The 12,073-nt window shown below is 38.8% G+C and overlaps 1 protein-coding gene across 3 annotated transcripts in view; it reads right to left on the bottom strand.

The window, feature by feature from the left end:
- Nucleotides 1-1,140: 1,140 nt before the first annotated feature.
- The window catches only part of cdk18 (cyclin dependent kinase 18), a 55,733-nt gene continuing 44,800 nt past the window's right edge, over nt 1,141-12,073 (bottom strand). For all 3 annotated transcript variants that reach the window (XM_063474824.1, XM_063474823.1, XM_063474825.1), the window contains 5 exons: nt 9,299-9,404; nt 8,753-8,795; nt 8,576-8,666; nt 7,804-7,881; nt 1,141-7,293 (listed from right to left, as the gene is read on the bottom strand). In XM_063474824.1, the coding sequence (XP_063330894.1) occupies nt 7,259-7,293; nt 7,804-7,881; nt 8,576-8,666; nt 8,753-8,795; nt 9,299-9,404 (353 nt within the window). In that variant the 3' untranslated portion in view covers nt 1,141-7,258. The remainder of the gene's footprint in view (nt 7,294-7,803; nt 7,882-8,575; nt 8,667-8,752; nt 8,796-9,298; nt 9,405-12,073) is intronic.

Genomic DNA, 12,073 nt, shown 5'->3' with positions numbered 1-12,073 from the left:
TGGCATACAGGGCACAATCGGATGTTTCTACAATACATTAAGAAACACATTCATTCTCTCCGCTCTCTTCGGTCTCTCTCTGCTTTCCCCTCGCTGAGCAGGAAGAAGCTTCTGCCTGAGACTTCTTCCTGCTAAAAGAGAGTTTTTCCTTCCCACTGTTGCCAAGTATGTTGCTCATAGGGAGTTATCTGATTATGGGTTTTCCCTCTATCATTTTAGGGTTTTACCTCACAATATAATGTCTCTGTTGGTGTGAATTGGTGATATATAGATAAAGTTGAATTGAATTGCAGGACTGGTTTGTACTGCATGGAGGATAAAAAGGAGCAGAGATCTTCATAACTCTATACATGTAAATGCATATAAATTGTATTATTTCATACAAACAGTAATGATGATCTTGACTCTAAGCTAACAGACTTACTGACAGAACTAAACATCTGCTTTAGAAAAGCTTTCTTTCTAGGGCGTTTCTTTATTGTTGTTACAACACCCCTGACTGATTTAACCATTCTAACACTTCCTGTTTTATACTGGGATAAAAACTGTGGTTGATGGGTGTTTTCAGATCATCATCTGGCTGTGGGATAAAAGTGAGAATTAAGGAATTACTTTCTGTCTGCACACTTCTGCATGTGTCTCACTGCTGCCACCATCTGTGCCAGTTACAGAAGCTGCAAACATATCCAGAGCATCATATGATTTCTATGTTTCACTGACACTCTGGAATGACTTGGATTGTGGCCACATCCTGCGTCTCTGCACACCGTCTGACATGTCTTTGTTTCTTTTAAATCAACTCTTTGAATTCCTGCTGCAGTTTACAGGTCTACAAACTCATTATGCCTGTGACACTGACACTCTCTGGATCTGTTTATCTGTCACAGTCAGTTCTCTGGTCCTCCAATCATTTACCTTAACTAATAATAACAACTGAGTTTAATTGTTGTTAACTGAAATTACTGGAGCTGTCACTGTCCTTATATTCTCTTCATTCATCCAGCAAAAAACAGCCTGTAGTTGTCCAGTAGCACCACCTTGTGTTCATCTGAGTTACTACTTCTTCTCCTTGGTATTGTGTCCCCCAAGAGCAGCATTATGGTAAACGTACACAAAAAGACTGGAACCAGTTTTCTCCACAATTTCGGCAGTTTATTTATTCATTAATTGAGCAATTATTCAATCAGTTTTATGCCTATGGCGGTCACAGTACATTCAATTTCTCGTTGTATAACAGTGTAGACAAATCCCACAAAATATCACATCTTATACAAAATCTAAACTCATTGTTTATAAAACATTTAGACGTCATCTACAGTTTTTTTCTTTATTTTTATTTTAAGAGCTCCGCTTTTTTTTTAAACATCATAAAACTCACTGAGAAAAATGAGAACATCTGTTAAAATACATATATTATTTATTTTTTCTTTATTACAATATTTAAAATAGCTTCATTTACCACAACTAAACACACAGTAATACTTCTGCCATTGAGGGAGGAGGAGGGGGAGGTTGGAAGTGTAACGTCTACAGTGATACATCCATCTGAAGTCCCTGCAGGTGGGCCCTGAATTCCTCTCCTCGGTGTCTATCTTTGCTCTAACACGCTGACAGGTGAACAGAGGTTGGGATGGTTGTACCATTATTCTATTCACCCACTTGTAGAGGTAGAAAAAAATTTGACTGGCGTCTGTCTCTTCACTCATATACAAACGTAACCCCATTGACGGTGCTCAGCAAGCACCTGCTTTAGAGGCTCAGTGCTTGACTTAAGGACACTTGGACACACCCAGCTCTCTGCTTCTCTACTGCTGTCCTCTATGAGCACTTTAAAGTGACATTTGTTTGCTTGCACTTGGATAGAGAGCACACATAGCCAGTAAATCTGTGGATTGACTTATCTATTCAAGCTAAGTAAAATACAACTGGACTGGCAGTAGATTTCATTAAGACATATCTACACTCACCCAAAAAGGCTTTTACAGCCTCTTGGAATTGCCATCCCCACTCAACGCCTCATTTGGCATGTTAAATCACAGGCAGATTACAAACTGCTGCAGCCTGTGAGACTGTTCACATTAGATGTGCAGCAATACCTAATACTGCAACATAAAAATCAAGGGTTGGTCCTTTTTAGCAGCCAGGATGAATTCAAACTGTCCTTGACATCAGTAAAACAGCACACAGCCATCAACCATTAGCAACCTACCTACATCACATGGTGGTGACATCAGTTACTGTGCATTAAAATTATATTAAAACTAGACTCACATGTACACCAGAATGTCAGTGACATAGTAGCCCATCCACTTCACAGTCCATCATAATCCTCAGGTTATTGTAATGCGTGAAGCTTATACAATAGCAACACATCAATCACAGCCCTACAGCATTCCCAGCTTTGCTCTTCCTTTTCACTTTAGCAGGGACCATCATTTCTTTTTGCAACTAGAGGACTTGCTCACAGCTGGCCTTAGGAAAGAATGCAAGTTTAAAGCACGACCACATTGGTTGTCCGAATACACAGCAGTGATTTAGAGCCATTCTGCTCAAAATGCAATGACTGGTCTCCCAACCAAAAGCCTTACAAAGGCTGCTGGGTTGCCTTCCTATATCTATTTACTGTATGGAGAGTGCTTACCAATTTTTTAGACCACCTTTCATAAAAATTATTTTAGATATCTTAGATATTTTAGATATCTGTTAAAAACACGTTTAAAACTAAAAATGTGATTGTTATTTATTACTGAATTCATGTTTTTATACTCAAATTTGAGCCGACACTTGACTTTAGTCAGACATCAATCAAGTGTAGCATTCAACCGCCAAAACTAATTTTGTACTTGAATATCAGCAAAAAATTATAACAATTTATCTTAATACAAAAATAATAATGTGCTTTTTATTTTATTTTTTTTGGATTTATGTATAATAGTAAATTTAAAAGTTCATAGATAATGACAATTACTATACTGTAGTATTAAAAATATGATTTTGATTAAATACGTTGCACAAACTGGTGGATTAAGGGTTACAGAAACAAAACTGTTGGTAATTACTGATACTGTTAGCAAGCTGTGACATAAACCTTACACTGGGTTTGGATCAGTCTTTGTCTAATATTAAAATATTATATTAATATTATATTAATATTTTAATATTAAAACTTGTTTGATGATCTGAAACCTGTAAATGTGACAGATATGCAAAAGGATTCAAAAAAAAAAAAACAGGAAGGAGGGAAATACTTTTTCATGTCTTTCTCTCATACGTACAGTGCTGAATTCTTACAAAGGCAGCCGGGCTGGTAACTACAAACAAAAAAAACCTAATATATCTGCAACGTTCAGCGGTGTAAGCACCACCCTGAAAGTTTCAAAACCAGTGCTTACTCAGTACCGCTTTAGCTCAGAGGTGACCACATACCGCGAGGCAGGAGAGCAGTGGTCCGAGTACAGTGGTCTTTGAGATTCTCACATATTTTATGGACCTTTTTAATACACATCACATACTTAGGCCTTGAACGTGTCACAAAATAATGCCTATCTTCTTTTTCAATGGAGAGATCAATTTCAAGGAGCAAGTTTATGAAAATTACTGGCACTCCTTTTTTCTGCTGTCTCAGCCGAGGGTAAAGTAAAGTAGTCATTTGTTCACATTCTGTTGATAGGTTTAATTAATTTAAATAATGAGAGGTTTTCAGCTATTTTAAAACAGGATTTTTACAGGTCACTTTCATAAAAGCTGGGGAGAAGCCAGCAGCAGCAGTCCGAAACACCTTCCCTGGCCTGTTGGCAACGGCACATGATTGGGAACTGAAAGCTGATCTGGCAAAGCAGTTAAAGTTCCCTGAAGTGGTAGCCAAGACAACGCTGAGGCCAGACATCGTTCTTACCTCAGCTGATTCCAAGCACGTAATCCTCTTGGAGCTTACTGTGCCTTGGGAAGATGGTATGGAGGAGGCCAATGAGAGAAAGAGGGAAAAGTATTCTGTGCTAGTGGAGGAGTGCCGGAGTAATGGTTGGCCAGATGCCAAGCCATCGAAGTGGGATGTTGAGGATTCGTGGGTCAATCCCTCTGCAGGGCATACAAAATGCTGGGCATCGTAGGGGCCAGCCAGCGAAGGGCCATCAAGTTGGCCACCAACGCAGCAGAAGCGGCGTCAAAGTCGCTGTGGATCAGAAGAGGAGAGGCGTGGCATGTAGGGTAGCACTAACTGGCCACAAGCTGGGGCTTGATCAACACTAGCTGGGTCGCCTGGCAGAGGGGGTCTGATTGTTGAAAGACCCGAAACCCCCCATGACCTCAGGTTACATCACTGATGATGTGTCCAAGGGCACCAAACGGTGTATCTAAAACTATTAATAATACCTCAGTTGCCTCAACACCTCATCAGAGGTTTTAATGAGGATACCTCAGCAGCACTGAACAAGAAGGAAGAGGACAGGCAAGATGTCAGAGCAAATTAAGGACAGAGGAGAGTATCAATATCCAAAAGCCATTATCACTTTTGTCTCCAGATAATATTCATTGAACAGGACATACACATAAGCTCTTGGCTCAAATGATCACATGGGAACTATTAAAAACACAGTTGTGAAATTCTCACCTGTCTATTAACAGATGAGTGTACTTATCACTGTATGCACTTTTGTTTAGTGAATCTACTGTGAAAAGCTGCTCTCTAACAACAGGCTGTGCAAATTATGAAGGGTAGTGGTGACCCCTATTAAACTGATACTAGAAAGTACCTACAGGGCATATTTTCTCCATTCACTGGTTTAGGAATGGGGGGTTTGGTAAAATATGGGGTCATACTTTGGAACCGTGTAAGGAAAGACACAAAGGGAGGGGAACAGGCTTCAGAGGACACTTCTGGCTTGTGCAAATAGGAAACTACAAAAATACATACACCCATAGTGAGTTATTTACATACACAAAATAAATGCCTCCTAGCACATTGGATACACTGAAGCAAATATAATTTCTTCACAAGCTAAAATATCATGCACAGTTTACTAAGGCAACTTCAAAAAACTGGTGTGAAAGTCAGCTGTTAACACTGTAAGGAATGTTACCCCCACAACGAGAAGACACGGGCACTGTAGCAAGGCGAGTCTATCCAGTTTCCAGGTTTATGTTCACAACGGAGTCAGATTTTATGGTAGCTTCAGTGGTTGTTACATGACGGCAGAGGTACTGCAAATGAGCAGTGTGACCCTATGCCTACAACTTCAAGACTGTTATATGATAACAGTAACCCATAGCTGCCACACTGGGGCCTAAGAAAGTCGGAGGTAATATCACAATACATCCGATTCCATTCTGTTCAATAACAACAGCTGAGATAAGGTATATACATGTAGATGCTGCAATGCTTACTTCTGTTCATTGGACCATTGTGTCAACACAGTTGCCATATTGTTCAGAAGAGCTGAACCTCCAGTTGTAACTATGGGACAGAGGCTCATACTCAATTAAAAATGACCATGAGTGAATTTTAAAATGATTTTGGATAGGATAATGTGATGTGAGATACAGAGTTATATTTAATCTGTGGGTTTCCCTATAAGAATATTTTAATAACAAAATATCTTATGTTGTTGTTAGCAACCCTAATACTTCGATAATATAACACTTAAAGTTAACGTTCCAATTCTACAGGTGCTTTTCATAAACTTGAGCGGTAAAAATCAACTGTCAAATGCAACTCACACCATTTAAATCCATTTACTGTGCTGTCAAAGTGTAAGTAAATTGCGACTGCATTTCAGATTAGTGCCGTGCTGAATCCTTGGTCAGGTAAGCGAGAGTGCAGAGAAGCACCTCACAAGACTGAAAGCAGCACCTACAAGTATATATTCATTACAAAGTCAAGAGAGCATCAACGCCTTCTGCAACACACAGTGAACACAGAAACTGAACATGGTTTGACCACTACATGCTAAAACTGCCATGCAACCCTGCACTGTTAAACAGACTGATTATTGAGCAATAATATTATATCAGTCTTCAAATATCTAATTTAATATCTGTGTGCCTATCACGTGCCATTTTAAAAGATGCCCTTCCAGAATAAACTTTTAGCTATTAGCATAATTACAAATGTCAGTGGGATTTGGAATAAGTTTTTAGCTAGCTGGGATAGCTAACCATCACTAGCTAATGCACATTATGCATAGCTCGTCACATTATGCAAAGTAATGAATGACCATGAAGCCTTACTGAGTGTTTTTCTGTGAGCCACATAATGTTTTTGCCTCATCAGTTCACCAAAACACTTTGCAAATGCATACGAGTCCGTTATTGAGCAAGTGCCTAGCAGCACCCAGAGTTATATCTAACATTACAGTTTTTTAAAATTTGAGATTAGCAAAGCAAAGGGGCTTAAAAACATGATATGAACGTCTTGTATGACAATAAAATATTAACTATATATTTACACAATGTTTAAACAAATTACATCACAAAATCAATAATCCAAGTAACAGAAAAAAATGTGACTATTCTCTTTGGTTTCTGGTCAGCCTTTTCTGTGGGTAGTGGTGGTGTATAAGTTTTAACCCTGTCCTCAAACTACAAATCCCTGGTGAATCACTGTTGAGCTGAGAGAAGAATTAGGATTCATAAGGGTCCTTGGTTGCCAAACTGTGTCTTTAAGCTACATATCAGTGTTAGACCATAAGTTTTGTAAGATAAAACCAGAAAATAATTTAGAAACCAACTGACCTAGAACAAACTCAACACATAATGCAATACTTGCATTTCTGTTAGGGCAAAGACACGCACACCTGCAACTGTATCCATTGTTCCAGTTGTGATAGCAGCTACTTTGAATGGCTAGAACCCTGGGTGTGCTCTGAACACTATGTAAAGCAGGCCTGTGTAAGTATAGCATAGCAGAGCGTTTCATTTAGTGCTCCGTTTCTTCTTAGGCTGAAATGCATGTGCGTGTCGGGAGGATGAATCTCACGTGTGTCCAGTTACATCACGGCAGCATGTTCAGTGTAGCTGATTGTGCAAATGTGTGCAAATATGTATGAATAGAGAAGGTATTTCAAGTGCAATACAAGTTTGTCTCCAGAAACTCTGTGTGCCTCCACGGTCAGCTGCCATGGAAATGAGTGCGTGTTTGTCCGTGCAGGTGAACATGCTGTGAATGTGCTGAGCTGCGATGGCCTTGGTGTTGTGATCTGAAAAGGCAGTTCCTCGCCGTCTTCTGCTTTGCGTGCGTCTCTCTTCCTCCTCTCCACGATCTCTAGAAGATGCTTTGTCTTCGGTTCTTTCCTCGACCTGTAATTGAAGTTGACACTTGTAGTTGGCATTGACTAATTCAAACAAATGAAAGCAATTTTTAAAAGAAAGAATGACTCATGTTTTTTTCCTCAAACAAATCTCTCAACCTAACATTAATTAGTTTGATTAAAGAGTAGTAGAAATCTCACAGTAGCTGAGCCTACTTTCCAATAAAAGAAAAGGAAATAAAAAAGTAGCGAGGTCTTTATTACTTTTACTTGTCTTTCAGTTCCCCTGAGAGTTTTTGGAGTGGCAATTTTATTGCATTAGAATAAACAAACATGGCATGCTGGCCTCTCAGAGTGCTTTGCTAATTGACAAAGTACATGTGCAGACACTTCAGCATTTCAAGAACAAAGTTGTTTTTTTTAAGGCTCAGATAAATTAACAATGAAGGAAATTTTTCTCTTGTGACCAATATGAAGAAAACACAAAGACTGAATGTTATAAATGTTATTTATGTGTACAACAAGTGGCCAGATTTTGCACTGAGGTCAGATCCCTTACCTAAAGGCTGGAATACTGAGCTGCGGTGTCCTGGGTCCTTCTGGAGCTGCACCTCTCTGAGAGAAAACACTGAAGCAGCTGTAACACAGGTGGAGAACAAGTTATGCAAAAAAAACGTAGCACAAAGCAAGTAAGGACACTTTTGTGCTGCAGCTGGCACCTCTCTCAGCCCAGCAAAGGGCAAAGTCACTTATCCTCTTGAGTAACAGGAGAATTTATTTTTAGGTCCTCCCTTGTCACAAAGGGGTTGCCAGTGTGGGCAGCTTCACATGCTTGATTTGGAGGAGTTTCATACTGGATACCGTCTTTCTGATTCGACCCCAAAGGGGATTTCTGTCTCTGGCTGGAATTGAACAACTGACCTTTTGCTTGTCAAGGAAATGTTAATCACTATGCTATGCTATGCCCACACTGCTTCAACAATGTTGAAGAGCAGGCTTTGGAGAGGTTAATCTATGGGTGTCCCCCCAATTGGAACAGGGTCATAATTAACTAAATTAGCTACACACTGGTCATACACTGCTATGAAAAGACAAACTGACATGCAGGAAAAGACATTTGTTTCTGAAGAGTGATAATACAGCGGCAGGAAAATATTATCCACACACAGAGTAAAAATATTCCTGCCTACAGTAATTAGAACAAATATTGAGTTTAGTACTTTAACTTAGTACAGAAAACCATCAGTGTTCATGCTTTGTTTGATATTGATATACTCTGTATATCAATATCAAACTCTCTCTCGCTGTCTCTCAGTGTGTGTGTGTCTTACTGTCTGCCAAGTTATGGATGTTGTCTCCCAGACTCAGGAAGTAGGGGTGACGTAGAGCGGTTTCAGAGGAGAGTCTGCTCCGGGTGTCATACTGCAATCATGAGATAAAAACAGCTCATCGGTGAGTCTGAATATTTAGGTCCTCATAACCAGGAGTGTGGATGTGTTGTCCTTTACCAGCAACAGAGCAGACAGCAGGTCAATCCCTTCTGTGTCCAACCTTAGGGACACAAAGCAACAGTTCAGACTGTATAATGAGTTTCGCTGCAAGAAATACAGTTTCTGTAAAGGACACTAATTGTGCCTTTAAATACATATTACTACTGTAAACAATGAATAACATTTTTATACTGTATTGTATTTTGTGTTTATAATTGACATAATTAACTTTGAGTTCAGTTAACTATGTAAGACCTGAAACATGACCCCAACCCCAACATTAGCATATGCTATAATATTTAATTGTTAGGTTTGACAGTTGGGGACAAATAAAGTTACCATTATAAATGTGATGGCTCAAAAACTAGTTACTTTCTTCAAAAATGTTTTGCATCCTTAAAACAAACAAACAAACAAACAAACAAACAAACAAACAAACAAACAAACATTCAAGCAAACTGATACCAGCATCAGCAATTATTCTGCATGTGATGCTAATTACCAAATGTTAGCTTGTATTCTGTGTCAGTGAATAGGCAGTGAACAGAAGATTGTGAGTTTTACCGGGGCACATGGTTGATGAGAGCTTGAGGTCTGTACTGAGGAAAGAGGTAGGACATAAATTCCTCATTACTGCTGATACCAGGCCAGGTCTCCTCTGTCGGAGTGCCTGTTGGGCAAAGAAACAAAAGAAATACTTGATCAGAGGACACTGCCACTTAACATTTTCATACAAATGTTGATCTGATCAATATTTACATCAGGAACAAGACAAACATTAAGCTCACTGAATTGTTACTGAATAGACACCAATAAAATAATGGTGCAATGCAAACTACAGTAGAAGATGGAAGGGAATTAAAGGGCACACTTTTGGGATTCAAGCACAGTTGGGCAAGAAAAATGTTATTAAAAATCTGCAGGAACTAACAAATGGATCAACAATCTCTGGAAACAAGGCTAAATATTATTGCTAATGCTGGCTTGCTCACAGAAATTGTCAGGCGCTGGGTCTGTGACCGAGCGGTTTGAGTTTATTTTGCATTTTTGATTCCTTATGTTATATTAGAAATATGTTTAGTTCTTTGGTTGTTATTATTAGTTAGAATTTAATTGAGTTTCATTCTAGTTTTTTGTTTCATCTATAACTCCTGATTTATAAGTCTTTTGTTGTCCTCTTTGTAGTCTGTCTTGTCCTCAGTGTTTTTACTTTTCAGTTATGCCTGTGTGTCCCTCTCTCAGCGTGTTGTGTTGTCATGTCTACGTCTCTCCACGGTTCCTGTTTTATTTTGAAGAGTTTAATGTTTTCATGTTTAATGTGTTTAGTTTTACTTTTCCCTGTGGCGTCATGTTTATTTGTGTCAGCTGTGTCTCCCCAGCTGTTTCTACTTGTTCACGTACCCTCCTGAGTATTTAAGTCCTCTGTCTTCCTCTGTTCAGTGTCGGTGTGTCTGTTTGTCTTGCTTCACGTTTCAGTTTTGTTTGTTTTTTTTGCTCCTCTCCAGATTCATGTTCATGTGTTTTGTCACAGTTTTCATAGTTAATCTTAGTTTATCCCAGTATAAGTTTGAGTTTTTCCCTCATTTTGCCTTGTTTTCTGTTTATGATATTCAGCCACAATAAAGGTTCGCTTTTTGTTACACTTTGTTTTTCTCCCGTCTCTGCCTTTTGGGTCTGCTTCTTAAACACTCCGGCGATCCCCGCCGTGACAGAGATAACATTTTTGAGATAGTGTTTCCATTACCTTTATTTTATCCGTAAGAGGTAGGATGCACATTATATGGGCTAGTGTGCATCCAGATCAGCTGGTGCATTAAGGAGGGGCGAAGGGCCCCTCCTTCCTGTCAAACATCATTTAGATGTTTGACAGGAAGAGTCTTCAAAAATATTCCAGTCCACCTGTCCAGAAGTCCCACATTTCAGGATCATTCAGAAAACATATGACTTTCATTTGGAAACATTTCTTTCTCTTTTCTACATTCTTTATCTGCAATTATTCTCCATCTTTTTACGTAGCTACCAGAAAAGCAACTCCAAAGACATGGCTTAAGTCAGATGCATCGGTCTTTGAGGATTGGTGCGATGTTACTTATGGAATCGTTATCATGGAAAGAATTGTCTTCTCTGTGAGACTTCAGGAGAGTAAATTTGAGAAAATGTAAATTTGAAAGTTATAAATCAATTTTTACATTTTTTTTCTTGATTACCTTTGGTGGGGTTTTTGTGTGTTTTCACAGGTGATTCTTTTTGGCACTCAGCACATGTTAACATCAGCTCTTCTTCTCAGTTACGTTGAACTTGAAACAAAGTGGATGGAAATCTTTGCTGCCTATGAACACGATAAACTACAAAAAAGCATGGAGCTGCATTTTATTATTTCATTAGAGCATTTTAAAAGGTTAAATTTGCGTGTGAACATGTATCTTTGTATTACATAAGTGTGCCTGTCTATATTGTTACATGTGCTTTGTACAAAGGCCTTTCCTAAAATGAGCTCATGATCTCAAGGATTAAATAAATGTTTTTAAAATAACAATATGCACAAATGATATTCAGGTCTATACTAACTTACTCTTGGGAGAGTACCCGGCCTTATAAAATGTTGGTTGGCAGCTTTGTGTATGGCACATACAGTACTGTGCAAAAGTTTTAGGCAGGTGTGAAAAAATGGTGTAAACAAAGAATGCTTTCAGAAATATAAATGATTGTTTATTGGCCCCAAATGTATTCTGCAGCAGGACGACGACCCCAAACACACAGCAAAGTCATTAAGAACTATCTTCAGTGTAAAGAAGAACTGGAAGTACTGGAAGTGATGGTACGGCCCCCACAGAGCCCTGATCTCAACATCATCAAGTGTGTCTGAGATTACATGAAGAGACAGAAGGCTGCGAGGAAGCCTACTTCCATAGAAGATCTGTGCTTAGTTCTCCAAGATGTTTGGAACAACATACCACCAGATTTCCTTCAAAAACTGTGCAAGTGCACCTAGAAGAAGGCAAAGGGTGGTCACACCAAATACTGATTGGATTTAGATGTCTCTTTTGTTCATTCACTGCATTTTTTTGATTGATGAAAATAAATGATTAACACTTCCATTTGTGAAAGAATTCTTTGTTTACAGCATTTTTTCTCACCTGCCTGAAACCTTTGCACAGTACTGTGTACCCATATGGAAAAGAAATAGAAAAAACTTATAAAAGACTTGCATAAGCTGTGGCCTACTTCATATAGTGAATCATATAAGGCTTATATGATTTACTCATGAAAGTGACCACTTTCTCATTACTTTCATATATTGTTTTAGGAAGTATCCAAAACATGCAAGTTTCATTTATA

This window comes from Pelmatolapia mariae, linkage group LG5, assembly GCF_036321145.2.
Source record: "Pelmatolapia mariae isolate MD_Pm_ZW linkage group LG5, Pm_UMD_F_2, whole genome shotgun sequence".
Lineage (NCBI taxonomy): Eukaryota > Metazoa > Chordata > Actinopteri > Cichliformes > Cichlidae > Pelmatolapia > Pelmatolapia mariae.
This window is presented reverse-complemented; position numbering and strand designations above follow the sequence as displayed.